At 39.8% G+C, this 20,721-nt stretch overlaps 1 protein-coding gene across 1 annotated transcript; it reads right to left on the reverse strand.

Moving 5' to 3' along the window:
- Positions 1 to 11,451: 11,451 nt before the first annotated feature.
- cyth2 (cytohesin 2) lies at positions 11,452 to 20,388 on the reverse strand. Its single transcript, XM_028580589.1, has 12 exons — positions 20,187 to 20,388; positions 18,369 to 18,519; positions 17,649 to 17,715; positions 17,444 to 17,562; positions 17,265 to 17,345; positions 16,912 to 17,024; positions 16,164 to 16,312; positions 15,945 to 16,056; positions 15,320 to 15,396; positions 14,394 to 14,465; positions 14,113 to 14,267; positions 11,452 to 13,901 (listed from the first exon to the last, which is right to left on the reverse strand). The coding sequence occupies exons 1-12, from the start codon at positions 20,251 to 20,253 to the stop codon at positions 13,814 to 13,816; spliced, it is 1,251 nt and encodes a 416-aa protein (XP_028436390.1). The 5' UTR covers positions 20,254 to 20,388; the 3' UTR covers positions 11,452 to 13,813.
- Positions 20,389 to 20,721: the final 333 nt, after the last annotated feature.

Here is a 20,721-nt window from a genome sequence, read left to right on the forward strand (position 1 = left end):
TGTTAGAAATTTCACATCGCTACAAAACATGACTCTATAATAATTATTTTATAAATATGAAAAATAATATAAAAATTAAATAAATGTTAGCATTTTTTTAGGATCAATTTTTTATTGTTTTTTTCTTTTTTTTAACATACAGAACAGAAACACAAATTGAACAAAATGTTAGCGCTTTTTTTAGACTTTTTAAGTGAAATATTTAGGTCATGTTCAGACACTTCTGGGAAACTCAGCTCTGGCAATTAAAATGTAATTAGACATAAAGAGGCAGAGATAGAGTACAGGTCACAGAGCCAGGCCACACACTTTGATTCCTCACCTTTTTCAATCCTAATCCTCAACACTCAACACGTGTCAGATGAACTGAACTGAAAGGACATCTCTTTATCAGGTTGGTTTTGTTCAAGTGCACTTTGTCTGACTGCTCTGACCGTCAATTTTGTCAGGAAAAAGCAGCAGTTTGACTGTCAATCTTAACTCAAGGTTTACTTACTAGCTTTTTTCTACAGGCAGTAGATCAAATAAAACGCTGCCTGCAAATTTGAGATAATAAAGAAGAAAAAAACTAAGGCTCAATAATATCAAATGTTTATACTGGATATTAATGAGGGTTTACTACCTAGAGGCCCAATATATGTCAGTGTGTATGAACTTGTTATATGTCTGTCCTGTCCAACATGCTAGCTCCATTTTTTGTCTTTCGTGTGATTTTCTTTGACCTTAAATCAGCCATCTGTTGTCCTGCCATGGCCTTCAGTCAGACTGGAAGAGCCGAGGAATTAATCAGGCCAATTACTTCCTCGCTGACATCTAGGTGAGCTGTGTGACGTCGCACTGGAGGAGCTGAGCCAATGAATGTGTCCTGTTAGAGAGGATAATTGTTAATCAGAGGTCAAATAAAATAAAATAAAGGTGTTTATGCAGGTTGTCAGAGCACGGTAATATGTAACCAACATAACCTCATTTCCAGGATAAAAATAAAGATGATGGAGCAGCCAGTAAGATGACAAAAAGTCAAAAGCGTCTGGAAGGAAAAGAGGTGTGGTCTTCCAAGAAAAAAAACAACAATGCTGAAGAAGCGGAGGAGAGAAAAGAGAGGTAAATACAATGAAGGAGGGATAGAAAGAGTTAAGCTCTCCTCAGGAGTAAATCTCTCTCAATCTGATCAGTGTGTGAGGAGTACTAACTCACTACAGTGTGGATACACAGGTGCACTCACTGGGAGTCCAAGGTAAGGACGCTTTAACAATGTTAATTTAAATGGAACAATTTGTGAATGTTGTCTTATTAAATTTTTTCCCAGGAGATGTAACAAAGAGGCCAGTTAGAAGCCGTAGTGTGGCTCTGCATTTACCATTTAGAGGCAAAGAACATCTTGTTAAAAATGATAAATTATTATTAATCGATCATTAAAATATGACATAAAACAACTTAGGCTTTATATTTTTCACCAGCTTAACCTGCATCATTTTGCATAAGAAAGATGTGTTTGGGATTGTTGATGTCAGTTACTAAAAGCATTTTATTTATTTTTGGCTGCATGTAACTGCAACTCAAGTGCCCAGTGACGCGGTTGTCCATCACATTTGACTGAATTACATTTAACAAAACACTTTCCTAAAAGACACAGTTAGCGGGACGATGATTCCTTGCACGGAAATTAATCTGGTCTATTGGAAACTACAGGTAAATATATATATTTTAGATTTTTTTTTTCCCTTTTAGTTTTCAAGGAAACAGACGACTCTAAAACAAGTTAACTGAAGCGTAAATTGAATTACAATATAAAATTTTGTCTAATGGATGTTTAAGGAATGTGTTGGATTTCGACAAAGGGGCATAAAAAAGTCAATCAGAAAATACATATTTTCACTCACTGTCCTAATATGTGTAGCTGGCCATGACAATAAACAAGAGTGTATGAGGATGAGATAAAAGTCTCGCTAGGTTTCTTAAGAGAAGTGCAAACATTTTAAAAAAGCCTGTTTTTACCCAAAATGTACAACGTGACAACTCAAGTTAAATTAGACAATAATGCTTCATTTTGCATTGTTCTTATTGTTGGTGAATGTTGTAGATGTACCAACTACATTTGATTTATTATTGAATATATAACAGAACATGCAAAATATGATATACTATATAATTTAGCAGCGATGAAAAGATAATTAATAACTTTTCTTAAACTTTGATCTATTCTGAGAGTACCACTCGCCAAAGTTGATGATGATTAACGGCATCCGTTCTGTCTAAAATTAATCTGTTTGTTTACAAATAGAGTGCTTTATTTTGTTTGTCAGAGTCAACCGTTTTTTTAATCACAGGTCTATCTGCTGTTGTCAGTTTTTAATTTGGGACTAATCTCACTACTTAAATATCCACCTTAACCATATGGTGCAGGGATGGTGCCCGGCCCGTGTTCACCATGGATTACCACACACAGAGAAGCATGCAAGCCCACTTATCTCTGGTTAAGGTATAGCAAGGTTAGCAATTAGGTTAATTGAGTGATCTGTGGGTGGTAATAAACTTTTCACGTTTCTGTACCTCGACCATCTGTCTCTCCTCTAAGCTCCCATAAATTACAACAGGAACCGCAGAGACAGAATATGTTTTAGTTTAAAGGTTGTTTCTTCTTTATAATGATAAGAACATTATTACAAAGGTGATTCTCAATTAAAAAAGCAAGACTTTATTGAGCTCCAGTTTCTGCAGCTCAACAAATAATATTTGCGTTGGCTTTTGAGAAGATATCTCTGAAGGCGGACATGTTCTTTGTCAAACAACAGACTGTTTTTGTATGTATTTTTCACTGCATTTCATTATTGATAAAGTACAGTGAATCACGTATGAACTTTCAACACAAACACACACACACACACACACACACACACACACACACACACACACACACACACACACACACATTGTGGAGGCTGGTCACTGTGAGCAACAGGTGGTCACTGAGGTTTAGTTGCCCCATCACGTGTGTGCCATTTCAAAATGCCGACCCTGCATAATGAAGGACATGTTACAGCGTTCAGAGAGGTCAGCAGGGCTTTGTGATACAGACATTGGGAATATAATATCTTTAGGGATCATTCCGGGATCCAGACTGTAAACAATATACTGCTTTAAATTATCATCCTCCAGGTCAAAAACTTAAATAACCACCAAATTTAACTTGCATATTGTATGTATTTGGGTCTCTGGAACCTTTCAGGAAGTAATTCACTTTAAAAAGGTACCAACACAATTCTCCTAGTCTGGTCTGGATGTCACATTTGTGATTGGGACTGATCCCTGTCTGGAGAGTCTGGTTGGCACGTGCCCGTTCCATGTAAGGTTACTGCTCAGACAGACTGCAGCTAACTGGAGCCAGAGACGTCACGCTGAGGTGTTCATCCACCATCGCTATATGTCAGCCTGGTCTAAAAGTGTCTCTTCTCACTGTCCTTTTTGTTTAAGGAAACTCACTCTAACTAGAACAGCAAAAACATGTGTTAACATTTTTAACTCATGTCTATTAACTTGTTTATGCAAAAATATTAGATGAACCTAATAATATAATGCAATCCAAAACAACACGGCCACCAAAAACTGCAGCCTTATAATCAGGAATAGAGTTGAATCAACACTGCTCTGACACAGTCTCAACACAAAGCTGCCTTATTGTACAGGTGATTGTCTTGTCCACCCTCTGTTGATGCTACTAAAAGACCTTTATCTAAAATCTGATGTTTTTTGTTTTACAGGTTTATTCCATTCTTCCGTGGCAGCGAGAGAGCACGAGAGACAAGGCAGCATCCCGAATAAAATAAGTTGCATCGCGTGACAAAGAAGATTAAAGACAAAAACTGTGATTTCCATTTGTTGCTCACAGATGAGTGGATTCGTTGTGGATGGAGACCTTTGTTATTGTGCTCCCTGATGTCTCCTTTCCAACAACAAAGAAGTCAACACAACCTTTCCTTTAACTGGCATCACACATTTTGAAGTGAAGCCAAACTCCTTCGTCTTACTGTCTGAACTGTGGATGGAGATTATGAGGAACTCTCAGTCACTACACCTGTTCCTTGTTCCCATCCTGTTTTCTTTACTTTCACTCCTCTGCCCTGCATCTGCCAGCTCAGGGTCTAACTATGACTACGGAGCCCACCCACGCTTTTTTTGCACCCCTATTCCTGTGGATGCAGACCCTGCATGCTTCCCTCCAGGGGGTCCAGGCGTAGGGGGAGCAGGGCCCAGCGGACCAGGCCATCAAAGTGCACCTCCCGCTGGCTGGTGGGGGGCGAGTGAAGAGGCCAAAGCCACCATCCTTCACCTCAGGGAGAGCCTTGTCCAGCAGAAAGAGACCATCCTGGACCAGAGGGAGACCATTAGAGAGCTGACGGCCAAGCTCACCCTGTGCGAGGGCCTCGGACAGGGCGTGACGCCGCAAGACGAGCACCACGGCACAGCTGCCCACTCCCATCACGCGGGGGTGGCCGGTCATCACACGTACACTGACAACGGGCACTATAGCAACCAGCAGGGTCACCATGGACACCTCATACCAGACTCACCGCACTACCCCTCTGTGGGGGGGCAGCGATCTGATGGGGGGCACAGCAGCAACCACCAGGGGACGGATAAACATGTAACAACAGACGACCTCACATCATCACCAGAGCAGATGGAAAGGATGCTGCAGGCGCTGAAGGAGAGGCTGGAAAACCTGCAGGTGAGCAGCAGCAGGAGGAATCTTTTTTAATTTAGTATACTATAGAAAGAAAGAAAGAGAGAAAAGGTGCATTAAAGTATTAAAATATAATACAGTTGATGAATAGGAAAGAGCTGAAAGTAGAGCGAGGCTTGTGATGTGCAGCGTGCCCTTATATGGCTTTTCCTTTTCTTGGACATATTCATGCTGTCGTCACTGGATTGTTTGCCAAATAATCAAGACCCAAAGTAGTATATCCACTAAGTACTTCAGAGAAAGGAACAATGAATCACTTAATTGCATAAAGCCACTCTGATGTCCCTCAGTGGACACCTCAGAGCAGCAACCGGCTTAAATTGTCCTGTTTTCTATTAAATTACTCCCTCTCTCGGTTCTGTTCTTCTTGCTGGCTCTCTTCCCTGGATCATGAATACAGGCAGATGTCAGGAGCTGTGGAGTGAGTGAGTGAGTGTGTGTGTGTGTGTGTGTGTGTGGTGGTGGGGGGGGTCCTAACATCAGAAGTACTTATGGTGATCTCTCTTGACAGACTGGTAATCTGGGCATGCATCAGGACAAGGCCTGGATTACCTGAGAGTAAGAGAAGCAGACATAGATACAGGAAGACACAATGAATACCTGACTATTGCATCTGACATTAAAAGATTATCAGTGAATTTAAGTAGCAGGCAAAGAAGTACAACTTGTAGGTGACAGATCAGCAGATCCTCACATGGTTCCTCAAAGCCAGTTTGTGTCTATTCCAAAGCTCCACTGATGCCTTTGTCCTCTCTGTTGTAAATAGGAAGCACAGGGATTTAAGTGACAGGAAATGCTCATTGCTATGAAGACTTCACCTGTGTGTTCTTCACCTCCCTCAGCAGAAGAGGAACACATCTATTACCTACTCCAGCTCTCTGAATGAGCTGCTTCAGAGGAAGATCAATGCTCTGGAGCAGCAGCTGCACCACACCTCCGCCCTCAGCAACCCCAACACACACCGAGACGACAGAGACCATCGCGATGACGACAGAGACCATCGCGATGACGGCCATCATGATGACGGCCGAGACCATCACGACGGACACCGGAATGACCACAAGTACGACCACAACGATGGCGGTCACAGCGACAGCGCAAACCACACCGACCATCACGATGACAGCCACAATGGCAACCACCATGATGTGGACGGTGACCATGACGATCACGATGATGATGATGATGATGACGACCGCCACCACAGTAATGAAGCAGACAGTCACAGTTACCTTTCACACACAGGATACAGAGAACCAGGGCCACCGACTGGCTTACACTCAAATAAACTGGAAACATTGCTCAACCAGCTGCACCTCGCAGGTACACACCCACTGTGGTAACTTTATAACATGCAGTCACTCCTTTGGGTCTACGCCTGTCGTATGAAATGTGCTACATAAATAAACTTAACCCCTAACAGCCAATGAGTTATGTCATGTTCCTTTAAATGAAGCAGCATTTGGTAAAAGGGAAAGAGAACTTGCAGTATTTTTAAACCCGCAAACCAGCTGCAAAACTTGCACAATGTTGCAGTTAAAATGTTGTCTTTTGTTTGGGACATTACATGAGCACATTTCTTTCTTTTGATAAGCTATTAACTATTTTGAATGATCAATACTTGCAACCAATGTGTGTAGTTTTTTTAGGTCATTATCGTCTAACATTCTTTTGTTTTCAGAGTTCATTGTTGACCTCGGAAACAGCCGTTGACAAAACGGTCCGATGTTCAAAAGCTTGAGAACAGCTATTAAATGGACGTTTGTGTGTCAACTGGTGTTTCCAAGGTCAAGAGTGAAATTTGAATTCAAATTTTGAAGCCAACATTAATGTGATGTAATTAAATTGCTCAGAATTGTTTTTAATTTGACCAGATGCAATTTCATGACGACAAGGCAAACTCATTCTGACGAGGAAGCTCATATGATGCGATCAAAAGCTCCAGACCAGAACAGTTAATAAACGAACCTTGAGGTGAGATTGTTTTGTCAATGTATAATGTTATTTCTCTTCAAAAACAGGACCCAAGAGTCCCGATGCCTTCCAGATCAGCTTCCCCATGAGAAGCAACTACATGTACGGGCGGGTAAAGAAGACGCTGCTGCAGGAGATCTTCGCTCTGACTTTGTGTCTTTGGATCAAGGCGGGCGTGGGGCCCGGCCTGGGGACGCCATTTTCTTACTCTGCACCCGGACAGGCCAATGAACTGGTGCTCATCGAGTGGGGGAACAACCCCATGGAGCTTCTGATCGATGATAAGGTGAGGGAGGAAAAACAGAGTGTTACAGTGTTTAAGGCCCTGAACACTCACTATCTCAAACAGCTGCTTTCTATGAGTGATAGGATCCTACATCAACACATAATTTTCTAGATACTTCTATATTTCTCTTTCTTCTCTCTGTGCTCTTCTCACTGATTTGAAGTTGGCGAACTCGGTGAAAAAAAAAAGGTGATGTCACATACTTTTGTGCACCAATCAGGATTTAGAAAGATTTGAATCAGTCTGATGACAGTTGGTTGGTTGTTTGGTCACGGTCAATTAAATCTGACAAATCCATTTAGCTGAGTTTATAAGTGTTAAATTCTTAAAAATATATCTAGGTATAATTTATTAACTAATTTACTCTTTTTTTTTTATTACTTTTTTTTTTTTTTTTTTTTAATATTTGTATTTTCATACGCTTCGTGGATCTGATTGGTTGATTTGGCCCGTCTATCACCAACATAGGTGATAGACAGATGGTTCATCCAAAAGTTCTACAACGGAAAGTTCCCAGATGGATATGCCGAGCAAATGCGAAGCAATCCATGAGTCAAATAGGCTGCAGATCTCACAGAGTTTTTTTTCTGTTTAATAACAAACTATATTCTTGGTTCTGTACTTACTTGTATTACCCCAAGATGTATTTATATTAATGTCTCACCATCTTTACTCTCCTATCCCCAGTCTGTGACGCTCCCCCTTTCTCTGGGTGATGGGAACCGGCACCACGTCTGTGTGACTTGGTCAACAAGGGATGGACAGTGGGAGGCCTACCAGGACGGAGTGCAGCGGGGGTCTGGGATAAATCTTTCCCCATGGCATCCTATTAAACCTGGAGGGGTCTTCATACTGGGACAAGAACAGGTAAAGACAAATAGATTAATTCTATGTAGATGCACAGTGCAGGGAGGGAGCCATTCAATGCAGAAAAGGGAGATAATTTAATATGCTAAAAGTGTAATTATCAAAGAGATCTGAGCTTGAAATATTTAACAGTCCAAAGAAGCTGCCAGTCCAAGCTTTTTTGGCTCTTTATGCCATTAAGTGCCTGTATTTGTGCACATGACTTGTTTTGGAAAGAAATGATTACTGTTAACAGTGACTGTTCATTCTCTCTTTTTCAGGACACTCTGGGAGGCCGTTTTGATGCCACTCAGTCATTTGTGGGTGAGATGTCGGACCTGCACATGTGGTCCCATGTCCTGACTGCCAGTGACATCTACAGCCTGGCCTCCTGCGGCAGCCACCTCAGAGGAGATGTCATCGCTTGGTCCGAGACAGAGGTAGAACTTCATGGAGGAGTCGCCAAATACCCCTTTAACCCTTGTCACTGAGAGGCCGTAACTCCAATGAAGAAGAAGAAATTGGAGATATCCTGAAACATACTGAGAACATTTATCATATATCATAAAGTGCAAGAATAAAACAAACGTCCCTTTGACTTTCAGTTATTTTTCAGGATGATGACTCAGTGGCACCAACTCAATGCCTTCCTTTAAACGTCATCAGTGACTTTTTCTTTAAAAAGAAAAATAATAAGTCTAATCTGTGTTTACAGAGACTGTGTAGGGACTTAGGTGTCTTGGGCTCAAGGTTTTGGCCTTTACTGTTATCATGAGCTAGTGTTTTAAACAGACAAGTGCTGTATGTGACATATTGTCATATTGTTAATAAGACTTAATACTGTAGGGTCTGTGATAAAATTAGCAGACCTTACATGGGTTCTGTTGTGAAGTGAGAAACTGTATGTTTAGTTTGAATGATACTTATAGAAATGTGTTGAGAAATCCATTTTTAATCTGGATGCGCCTTTTTTTAAAAAGGTGTCCACAGAGATACAGCTAATTTACCAAAGAAAATGTAGAATTGATTTGTGTTACACTTTGTAATTTTAATAATCTATGTCTCATAGATAGTTTTATTTTGCCAGAAAAAGTGAAAAGCCTGTCAGACTTTGTTTTATTTTTTAAACTTTTATATACTCTGCAATGCATGTTTGATCACTGAACAAATCGCTGAAATGCATCACTTTTCTTTTCTCCCAATAAATTGTTCATTTTGAAATCATGTATTTTGTGATCAAGTCGATGCACTGTGGCTTTTTAATTTCTTACATGATCTGGCCTTGACTGTATATTTGTTAACGTGCTGTGTATATAAAACACTGAATTTAGGCCAGGTTAGATTTTTGACGTATTATATGTTTGTTTTTTTCAAAATGTTATGACAGTTTAAATAAAAGTGTTACAAATACATGTAGTCTTTATTTTTCATTGTTTTATGCACATCTCAAACTTGAACAGCAAACTGTCAACATACAACTATTAGCCTAAACTTAATTACCAATCAGACACATTCACAAGACTAATGGAATACAATAACTCACTAAGCATACTACAATAACCTCAACGGTCACAAAGACCCAAACCAAATACGGTTTAGTAATAAGAAAATAGCCCAGAATTACCAGGTTTTAGAAATGTTTTTATCTGAGCAAAGGTTCACGCGGAGCTGGCGTTGAAATTAGCGCAAATGACTTCAGCCGAAAATTCGCTTAACTCACCTTGGCGGTATTTCGACACGGTTCGACACAGCACTGCTGTGAGCTGAATGCTAAAATTAGCATGCTAACATGCTAACATTGATAATGCTTTGCGTTCTGATGTTTAGCAGGTATAATGTTACTATGTTGGCGGCGGCGCTAGAAGAAAACACAGCTGATCATGTTAAGAAATTATCTAAAAGACGTGTTCTTCGATTTCTGGAGGAGGAAGAAGAGGCTTGGTTTGAATTGAAAGTTAACTAAAAGGTTTAATAAAACAACATGAAAACAGTCAAAACACAATCAAACATAAAACACTGCCAGTAGCAGACTGCAAAACATGCTTCCTTGTGGGGACACAGATTGCAGCCATGCGACATGACAAAACAAAAGTTACACTGCAGCTGACAGCGGACTGAATCTATGATTCTCCTTGTGGAGTCACATAAAAACAGTCCTGAGATCGTCTCAGGATCCCACATTTATTCCTGTCTCTCAGGATAAGGACACACCTCTGAATTTCAAGTCACAGACTAAAGTTGTTTATCATGGAAGTGTTTATTCTACAGTAATATGCATTTCCTTTGTTCTAATCACGTCTAGCTCAACAGGGGATGGCTCCCCCAAAAAGAGACAACAGTTACCTTTCCTGTGGGGACAATGAGTCGTCTACAGCTTCTACTTTCATGCTAAATAACCGATATGACCTAATCAATTCTTTAGAAGCTTGAGTTGGAGCCAGACCAATGCTAATCAGTGTAGTATTTGTATTTGATTAGATCTAGCAAGTACATTGTTTTCAAGACATAAGCCGGGTTTTAACTTTTTAACTTCAACAATCCCTCATTTTTCACACCTTGTTTTATGTTTGATTGTGTTTTGACTGTTTTCATGTTGTTTTATTAAACCTTTTAGTTAACTTTCAATTCGACCAAAGCCTCTTCTTCCTCCCCCAGAAATCGAAGAACACTTCTTTTAGATAATTTCTTAACAATCACCAAAGTAATGATGATACATCATCTAGGCACCATGACTGTATGTACATTATTTTGTGCCAGTACATCCGGTAGAGATATTTAATTAATTAGTGAAAATAGACTGCTATCAAATGTTGTACAAATATGCATGGTACTCAAGAGGCTGAATCCAAATGACTTTGGTGACGCAAGTTTTCATCCATCAGGTCAAACTTAACTAACTAAGCTGTGGAGTAAGAGACTAAACTTTGACTGACTCTTTCCTCTCCTGACTTACAACTTTAAAGATGGAGAGAACTCCTGCAGCTGTAAAGGCTCTCATTACATTTGCTAGTTTTAATCTGTCAACAAAACAACCTTGCAAATTTGTGATATTAAGATATTGGGCTATATAAATAAAGTTGACTTGACAGCTAAAATATAAAGACAAAATCCCAGAAGAAACAAAAACACATACAGCAATCTAGCATCTGTTTACCTTTTATTGTTACACAGTAGTTTACTGGCACCAATGTATCGTGGTTTTCTTTTTGCTACATGTACAGATGATCTATCCATCTTCACCTCACAGTAAATAAAAATAAATAAATACAAAATAAACACATTTTCTGATAGAAGTGGAATCAAAAAACAGAGGCCCAGCTTCAGTAGCATTGTTTCAGTGTTCATTCTTTTGTTTTAATGGAAACATCTGTTGTCCCAACAGTTTTTGGCAACTTTGCACTTCAAGAATACCCAGAAAGTGAAGGCCTACAGACAGTCCATGTGTTGTATAGACGCACTAACACGGAGGTATAAAGTTAGGCCTTTGTCAGTTTGATGAAGAAGAAGAGTAAAAGGTAATCCTAGATCTGTATTTTAAGTACCGACCACTTGCTGTGTCTTTTAAACAAGGTCTGCATGTTCTGATCACAGAGAAAAGACCCCATTCAGCTTCAAACAACATGATCTTTATCAGGTGAACAAATACAGAACATGGTGGTCAGAAACTGCTGTAGCTGGCCCTGACCAGGTGGCGGCGTTAAACAGTACATCTACACAGTTCATGGTTCATCCTTCAGCATATTGCAGTTTGTGAGATCACCAGAAGAGGGTGCTACAGAGTATTGGAATATTGTCAGTCAAAGTAACAGCATTTTCTCCAAAATGCTAAAATTGATAAAGTGCAGTAGACAATTCATTTTTACTACCAGCTAAAAAATGCCAATTCAATAAACTACTAGTAATACGTTCATGAACTGGATGTCAAGCAAATCTATCACTGGACACAAATCTAAACTTGTTACTGATTCATTACATCTCAATAATATTACTATTATATAATGAATCAAAGCTTTGTTAGTGTTCCTTGTTTTGTTGTCGCTTCATTTCTATCACTGTGGTAGGGTAGACTATGTCAGCTTGTAAATAGCTTCCTCACACTTCAGGTGGACACTGGGCAGCCAATGAAACAAAAAGAGTGTGAGACTCATTACTGCTTGTGCTTTACAGTGTGGTCAAGAGATAAGCCAAACTAGTAACTAAATATCTTCATTTTTTTCCCAAAGAAACTATGATTAAGACAATTTACACTATGCATAAATCAAATTTCATATTAAATGCAATTTTTCGATGTCAACAGGGAACACTAACACTTCTGAAATCAGTGCACTAGTATGATCAGGAAAGCATCAGTACCTACGACTGACGCCCTCAGTTTATCAACATGCAGCCCTACAGTAGCTCGTACAAAAATCTGGTTTTAACAAAAGATAAAGAATAAATTAAATCAATTCTATGTGTATCATAAACAAATAAGCTAAAATCTATTTACAAAAAGTATACATTGTAATGAGCTGCCTTTGTGATTTCTTGAAACTCACTAGAGGGAGCAGACCAGGCTCTAACAGTTAAATGTCTAACAGCGTTAATACTTGTGAGAGAGATGTCAATGTTCGTCTTGTAGTGTTGAGCAAGAAGGAAATGATTTGTTGCATGCTAGAACATTGCATCGGAGAGGACATGATGATCGTTGCTCAATATAGTGTTATAAAGAATTCGAAGACAAGCCTACAACCTGGAACTACAGTTTACTCTGCTATTGCTCAAGCATGTAAAGAAACATGCTAAAGAACATATATATTGTGTCAGTGAGCTGAAACACAAAGCCATCTGGAAGGAGAGAAACTGCTCATATGTGTCTTCATTAATTCTGCAAGTAAAGAAACCTTTCAGCCTCCAACACCCGACCGTATTTGAAGATCAACAGTTACTTGGCGAACAGTAACGGATACCGACATTTTCCTCACATAATGATGACAGTATCTGAAGTGTAGAAAGAAGTAGTGTGTGTTAAAGCCATTAGAGTACTATATGAAGCAATGGGCACATCTCAGTAATCTGAAATCATTTGCAGCTTTGACTTTAACCGATTCCTCTCTGACCAACATTAACTGAAAATAAATCTTGTTAGTGTTTGAATAGTGAACTCACATTTTTTTTGACTTCAAGCGAACTGAAGCTGCTTGCTACCCTAAATAAGACCACATTCACACTAATGCAGATAGATGTCAAAAAAGATACGTTTAGAAGATTTCGGTCCACGCTAGCATTTTCAGATAGTAGTCTAAAAGGCCGGCCGGTGTACATATAGAGAAATATTAAATGTCTTCTATTACGCATGCACAAGCTGCTTCAGCCTGCAGCCTTACATATTTCTGCTGATCAACTGTTTTTAAAGTTTGTTTGTGGTTTACAGAGCAAGAATGAGAAAGTAGGAAGATTCCCAAAAATGAATTAAGGCGCACACACGTCTGAGATCACAACAATTTTTCACACATATTCCATATTTGAGTGCTTCAGTTTTGAGAAGTTGGCTAAATGTAGTTGAAGGGCCAAAACAGGAAAAATGTGTTCTTGAAATCACCAACTTCAGTATAGATATGGACTAAGACACATTTCACAGTTCACTTAATTAAGTGCTGAAGGCTAGAGGAATGTGGTGAGAACATGGGACAGACGGTGTGCTCTGGTTGTAGTGTAACAGCAGTAGTGTAAGAACCAAGATAACAGGAGGCAGCGACAGTGGGTGAGTGTTTCACTCTGAATGTGGCTTTCAAGAATCTGGTAGACAGGATAGCAAGAGTCCTCATATCAGGCAGAGGATGCGTTTGGAGAACAGGGGGAAAGAGGGGTAACAAAACTTATGAACAGGTAGTAGGGAGCAAAGATGGAACGTCTGTCCAGTGTTGGAAGGAGGAATGAGAAGGACAAAAGGAAGACAGCCACAGGGAGAGAATCAAGGGAATACTCTACGGTTGTTCCTCCTTCTTCTTCAGTGATATACGTTTCTTCCTGGCAGCGAGCATTTCGTAGAAGGGGTCAACACTGACAGCAGATCTGTTTGGGTAACAAAGAAACACTATTGAGTGGGGTGGATTATAAAATGATACAATTAAAAAAATGGCACATGTAACATCAAGACAGCAGTTAGGATTTTGAAATTAGGCCCTTAAACAAGAGGCTACCTTATGTCTGGCTATCATTTCTCATCTCATCTAGCACTACCCTGTTTTTCCTGCGACATTATCCAACATTTACATTTACATACTTGATGCTGTGGATCCATTCGTCCTTCTCCTCAGGTGTGGGGGCGGAGATGCGGTACACCATGTGGTTTCCTTCCACTACTCTCCCGTCAGCCTCCGTCTTACACGCTTTAATCAGCTGACCACGGTTGTTGGGGATGTACAGCTCAAAGCAGTTCTGTTAAAGAGAAAGGCAAAGAAAATTGGATAAACAATCACAATATACAGTAAATTGTGAAATTTACAAATATAATGATTACATATTTTTAAGTGCCGATGATGTTCAGCAAAAATGAAAACTTACAGGTTTTCTGGGGTCTTCTACCTCACGGATGCTAAGGTTTTCTAAGGGAATGATACCTCGTGGTTCCTTATCCTGTTAGTGCAACAGGCAATCAAAGCAGATTAGGGCTGAAAGAGTTACTGCAACATTCAAATGCCTTTATTGTGTTTAATCAGTCCCAATAGATATTTGAGAGTGCAAGAATTAAAGCAATTCCACCAATTCCCACATTATTTCTGCTAAAAATCGCCAAATTGGAGGAAAATTTATATTATTTTCAGTGCCAGCTGTTTTTCCACAAAAAAAAAAAAAGTGTATCAATTCACAACTAAAATGACAAGCCAGGTTACAGTTGAAATTATCTTGTTCTTAGATGCATAACTAATGACTAGCATTTTTTAGTATCTGATCAATTGTGTATTCACAGTTTAACTTTTTGGTTGGGTAGGATCCTGGACCACACTACAGTCCTCTTGGAATATGTGTTAGTATTGATGTGTTAGTATGGTTTAGTAGGTCTTTGATATGTTGTCTCTTGTGACCAGTCTGACTTGTGTCTCTTTTTTTGCTATTGTGTACGGGCAACCAAACCAGTTTGACCTCTGGGGATTAACACAGTTATGAATCTAATCTTGGAGTTACCCAACTTCCTTGCAGATACAGTACATTATTGCCAATGGGAATTTAAGAGTTTAGGGACCCTAGGTGCCAAATAAACTTTAAGAAACAATCAATTTTCCAGGGGCCTTGCAATCCTAAACACTACCACATTTAATTGTAAGATAACATGACAACGACACCAATTCTATTGTTTTTTTTTCTCTCAGAAAAGCGAATGCAAAAACAGCAACAACATCCTGTTGGGACAGTTTAATGCACCAGAAGAATCTACAAGGAGTGCCAATGACAAATTTACTCAACTGTGGTATGTGGACACAAAAACTTACTGTGGTGTATTCAAAGTAATAAAGGCAGTTATCTGTGAGAATGAACCATCGCCGTTTCCAGGTTTTCACTCGTCCCCCTGAAACACAAGAACACAGTCATGGCGATGAATGAGAGGAGAGGAAAACGGGATACTCTTCTACAATTTCTACATTCTTACAGCTAACTATGTGGCTATTTTTTTTTTTTTTTAACTACCACAACTGTCAGTACATACCTCCTGAGAAAACAAGCAGCGGCAGTAGAGGGTGGAAATCGCAGGGTAGAAGCAGAGACAAAGGGGGCCGGAGGATTTAGAGAAAGACAGAGGACAAATAGAGAGGCAGACGGGGGAAAGGAAGAGAAAGAGATTATATTAGTGACGCAGAGATCACAGGCCCCGCCATGCAAAAGAAAATAATCAGATTTTTAGATTGCAGGCCTCAGAGACAGGAGGGCAGGTTCATCATAGCACAAAGCCTTAAGAGAGAACAAAGTACACTAGCATACAGAACATATCACTTTCTTTTCTTAATGGGAATCTTCCTGACATCTGTAACATTATCATACAAGGTCACTGTTAAAGCCAACATGTAGAGTAGAAGTACTACACAACAAATCAGAAAGGCCTCAGTGGCATCATCTCACCAAGTTTGAGAAGCCAGCCCTCTCTGTCCGGGTTGAAGAAGGTGTGTGTCAGGTCATTGCCGTCGTCCTCTGGGATCTTGAAGGGCTCATTTTTAATGCTATCGTAGAGATTCTGGAGTAACACAATGGTAAAATAAGATCAACTATGAATCTCTTTATTGGGGTCATCAATTGCCACTTAGCCATCTCCAAAGAAAAACAACATAGAGTTCATCGTACTCTGAGCAGGTCCTCGGGCAGGTCTCCTCCCTCGTTGATGCCTCGGTTCATCGAGATGAAACGGTCAAAACCAGGTTTGTCCCTCACATTTGGGTTATGGAGGCTTGTGTTCAGCATTATGATGGCGAATGACAGCACGTAACATGTGTCTGTGAACAGTAGAAACATGCATGAGCACATGCTGAGTTTTCTTTGGCACAAACAAAAACAATTGGTTTCAACCCTGATTCAAAAATACTACTTTCTACCAGGGGCGCAGGACTGGGTGTACAGTGCCCTCATGTGAGGAGGGCCCACAAAGATACTAGAATGAATAGCTGTGCACTGCAGGGATGGGCCCATAGAGAATGCCTATGTAAAAAGGTCCAGAATTTTGTGCTACACCCCTGCTTTCTACCACAATCCCTCTCTCGGACAAAAAGACTGGCAATGCTGAACCTCATCTCAAACAATTTAAGGAAATAATGAATGAAAACAAACAAAAAACACAAAAGGGTTTTACTGAAAAGCTATTTTTATGGATTGGCAAACTCTGCGGGCTTCAATATCTGATCATTTCTGGTAAAGGGTTTGTTGTTTGTGTGAGTGCCAAACTTCTGGAAAGTTCCCCTTCCTGTGATCCCTCATAGAAAAATAAAGCTTGATTTAAGGAGACAGCTCCGAACCACACACAGAAGTCAAAACATCCTACATTAGGTTGGTAACAGATGACCCTACATGAAAAGCAGCGCAACGTATTTGTGTTTACCAGTGCTCTGGAAGACACCGGGGTTGCAGTGGCAGTATCTCTGAGCAAAGGCCTCCATCATTCTGTCAATCTTCTGGGCTTCACCAGGCAAACGGAAACTCCACAGGAATTGTCTGCAAAAGGTTAAACAGGTCAAGGTTTCAGTCAAGTTCGAGAGAACAAATTTGGCAATCGAGGCAGAGTTATACAGTCACTACTGCTGTCTTGCATATTTTTTCCTCCCTAACCTGAAGTGACAATGAGAGTGGGACTTTCCATTGTGGATAAGGTTTGTTTACCGGAGAATGCCAGGACACTATTCAAGAGATTTTGTCCTTGGTTCAAAAGAAAACATAACAAAAAGCACAGTTTACCTGAGGGCCTGGACGAGGTTGAGATCAGTAAACTCATGGAGGTCAACGAAAGCCTGAAGAACTTTGATGTTGAAGTCGTCCCTGCAGAACAGCAACAGAGAGATGACAGTTCAAAATGGTTAATACAAAAAGGAAAAAAAAGGACAGGTTACAGGTACAGATATTTCGAGACCAAGCACCTTTCTCCAAGGTAATCTCCTATAGCAGTCTTGTTGAGGCCCTCTCCTTTATAGAGGAACTGAGCAATGTCCTCTGAAGTGTGTCTGAGCAGCTCATTTTCCACCAGAAACACAATGCCCTGCAGAGAGGGGAAAGAGTCCATCAACACACAGCTAAGACAGAGTAAAGAAATAGTAGACATGTACTAGTATTGAAGAGTTTAACCTTTTTGGGGTCCATGTTGAATTTCTTCCTTCCCATTGCCACATGCCTACTTTTCTGGAGAGTTTTACTGCAGAGAGCAAAAATGTAAAATATTAGAAAGAATATATTTTGCGGCATTCACATCACGTATCCTTATTAATAATTCCAACAGCTCAGACTTTGTTATTCTATTTGATTGTCAAAAGCTGAAATAACATCACTTTTTCTTTGTTAAATGACCATTCAAATAAACAATATCCATCAATGACAACACTATAATGTCAAGTAAAGATCCACAACACTTGTATGTGCTAAAATATGAGGCATTGAAAAGATGAACATGAAGGAAAAGATGTAAATATACAGCAGCCAGGACTGCAGAAAACTCTGACATGTTTGTAAAAGCAGTTAAACTGTAGCTGAATATGGTGATGTGAGCAAACACCAGCGTGAGTGCTAGGCTGTGTTTGTTTGATTATGTCCACAACACAGTGGGAGGATGACAAGTTCTAAACCAAATGAATGCGGGCGACAACTCATGAAAAATGCAACATATTACAGTGAACAAAGTGATAAAGTTGACTAACTGCAAGTAAAGATTAATTGGGAAATGGGGAATAAAATTCTGTGCATATCGTGGCAATCAAGAATCCCATCTTTTGTCATTTTGGCTGTGCAAAAACACCAAATCCGATATCATTTTGAATATTGTAGCAATGTTACTGTGCATGTTCTTCTTACCTGCCCTCTGTACTCGTCTCCAGTCCCTCCACCTCCAAAATTGCCTCTCTTAATTCCTCTCTGAGCCTCTGGATCTCCTGCAGCAGGACGCCCTTCCTCCTGCGGATGTCCTCCAGCTCAGAGCGCTCCTCTGGGCTCAGGTCTACTGGGACTGTAGGGGAAGAGAAGAAGAATGACTCCATTACTGCTGCAGATATGACAAATGGCAACTGTGCCCTACCAACCTAAGGGAGACTGTGTCTTTATTAGTAACATGAAAAGCCATCAAGTACAACTATTTTGAGAAATGCATTGTAACTCAAATTGGGTATCCTAACAATATCGTACAATGGGTATTCATCATATAAATATCTTACCAATTGTAAGATATTGATAGTTCATGGCAGCGGCCTGGGTCCGAATCCAACCCACGGCCCTTTGTTGCATGTCATCACCTCTCTCTCCCCCTTTCCTGACTATTAGTACCATCTAATAAAAAAGGTATAAAAGTAGGGTAGTAAAAGTAGTAACTGAAGTTAGCAAAGGCACTGATAGTTGCCTTAATTACTGATAAGTCCCGGTGTAATTGGCTTTTAATTTTAAATCAAAGTTACACTTCTAATACTACACCTCACTTTTAAACTTTTTGCCCATTTCTTGTGCCTCCTACCCTTTACCTTCCCTATTCCCTCATCTCCTTATCTGTGAAATACTGAAAATCAGCAGTCTCCTGATCAATCACTGCAATATAATGCATGACAGCATTAACTTGCTGCTGACTGGCTGCGTTGTGATAAACTCCGCTAATAGAGCAAACAAACAATTCACGGACTCAACAGACTCCAACAAACAGAGACACAAGGCCACAGTAAAACTCAATCACACAGCCAGGTTTAATTTTTACAACATTTCTCCAACAAATGCACTTGAATGAGAAACATCTACAGTTTGTTTGTAATAGCCAATGCCAGCCCTTCACTGGTAAAACACCCAGATTAGTTTAAAGCTTGGTTAACCAAAATACAATTTTCATGGCATGAAAACCGTGACAAAAGCAATTCTATCAACACAGTGTTAAGGGTTGTAGCTCAAGATTACATTAAAAAGGTGGGCTGGGTGATATATTATCGAGATGATAATAATCAGGTACTTCTCAGGAATTTCTGCTATTGTAAAATCATATTTTATAGTATTACCTAGTTTTCTTTTGTGGTTTAGAAGTTATTTGTCAAAACTTGACTCTACCTGTTGGGCTAACATATCAAATTATGTTACAAAAAAAAAGAAACTTAAAAACTTTAGCTAGGTGTAACGTTAGGAGTGTAGCGTCTAAGCCCAGCAACAACCAAAGCCTCCCAGACCGGCGTGTTTAGTCTGCAAAACAAACAGCTGCTAAAACACCACCAACCACGCCCACAGTCTGGATCAACTGCACGGTTTGGTGTACACTACAGCAGATAATAACAGGAGGTGCGACGGTTTCAATAGTATAAGCAATGCCTTATTTTAACAAGCTCTTGTGGTCAGGGTGTTAAATGCCCACTGGCGTTGGCTCCGAGCACACAGTGTAACAATCAATATTTAGTTGGCGACAGGCTAAGCTAATGCATCTTCGAGTCTTATTTTAACCAAAATGTGGTTTAGCTACGTGTACACTCATACTTTTCGGAAAAGACGGCAAAAGGTATATAGTCAATCTTTTTCGTGTATATGTTTAACGGAATGATCACCGTGTCATACCTGAGCAAATAAACTGAGCCACTAGCTACAACTAGCCACAGTTAGCTAGCTAGCGGTAGCCTATGCAAATAGATAATTAGTAACGTTAAACCCACTTACTGTAGTCCAGGTCATCCATTTTTGGCGCTTTATTTTTAGGCATAAATATTTCAGAGTCGACTGTCATTCAATATCAGAAAACTATGGATATATGTGTATATATATCCTCAAACCTAAAGGGAAAAAAAATAGACAACCCCTGGTGTCGAAATGTTGGGCCGGAGACAAAGAAGGTGGCGACACCGGAAGCGGTGTCTGACTTTCGAGTAGTCTACTTCCGGTCAGTTGTTTTTCAAGATACAATCACTTATATTTAGTAATGCAAAGATGAAGTTCGACATAAATGCATTATGGCAGCCGGATGGTTAAACAGTAATAGGTTAGTGTTTATTTATTTCATAATCACAAGGCCCTATGCTGTCCACAAACATTGCTCACTCTAACAGAGGTGGAATGTAACTAAGTACATTTACTCAAATTTGAGGTACTAAGTAGGCTACAAATTTGAGGTACATGTACTTACTTGAGTCTTTTCTTTTCATACCACTTTCTACTTCTACTCCACTACATTTCAGAGGGAAAATGGTACTTTTAC

The sequence above is a fragment of the Perca flavescens genome, chromosome 6 (genome assembly GCF_004354835.1).
Source record: "Perca flavescens isolate YP-PL-M2 chromosome 6, PFLA_1.0, whole genome shotgun sequence".
Lineage (NCBI taxonomy): Eukaryota > Metazoa > Chordata > Actinopteri > Perciformes > Percidae > Perca > Perca flavescens.

Bases quoted from the DNA above. Each gene is read 5' to 3' on its own strand.
- cyth2 (XM_028580589.1), bottom strand. From the start codon at position 20,253: ATGACAGTCGACTCTGAAATATTTATGCCTAAAAATAAAGCGCCAAAA. The intron at 17,716-18,368 runs GTAAGAAGAACA...TGCTCTCTGCAG, and splicing joins GAGACGAGTACAGAGGGCAG to TAAAACTCTCCAGAAAAGTA. The intron at 13,902-14,112 runs GTATGTAAATGT...TTACCCAAACAG, and splicing joins GAATGGATCCACAGCATCAA to ATCTGCTGTCAGTGTTGACC.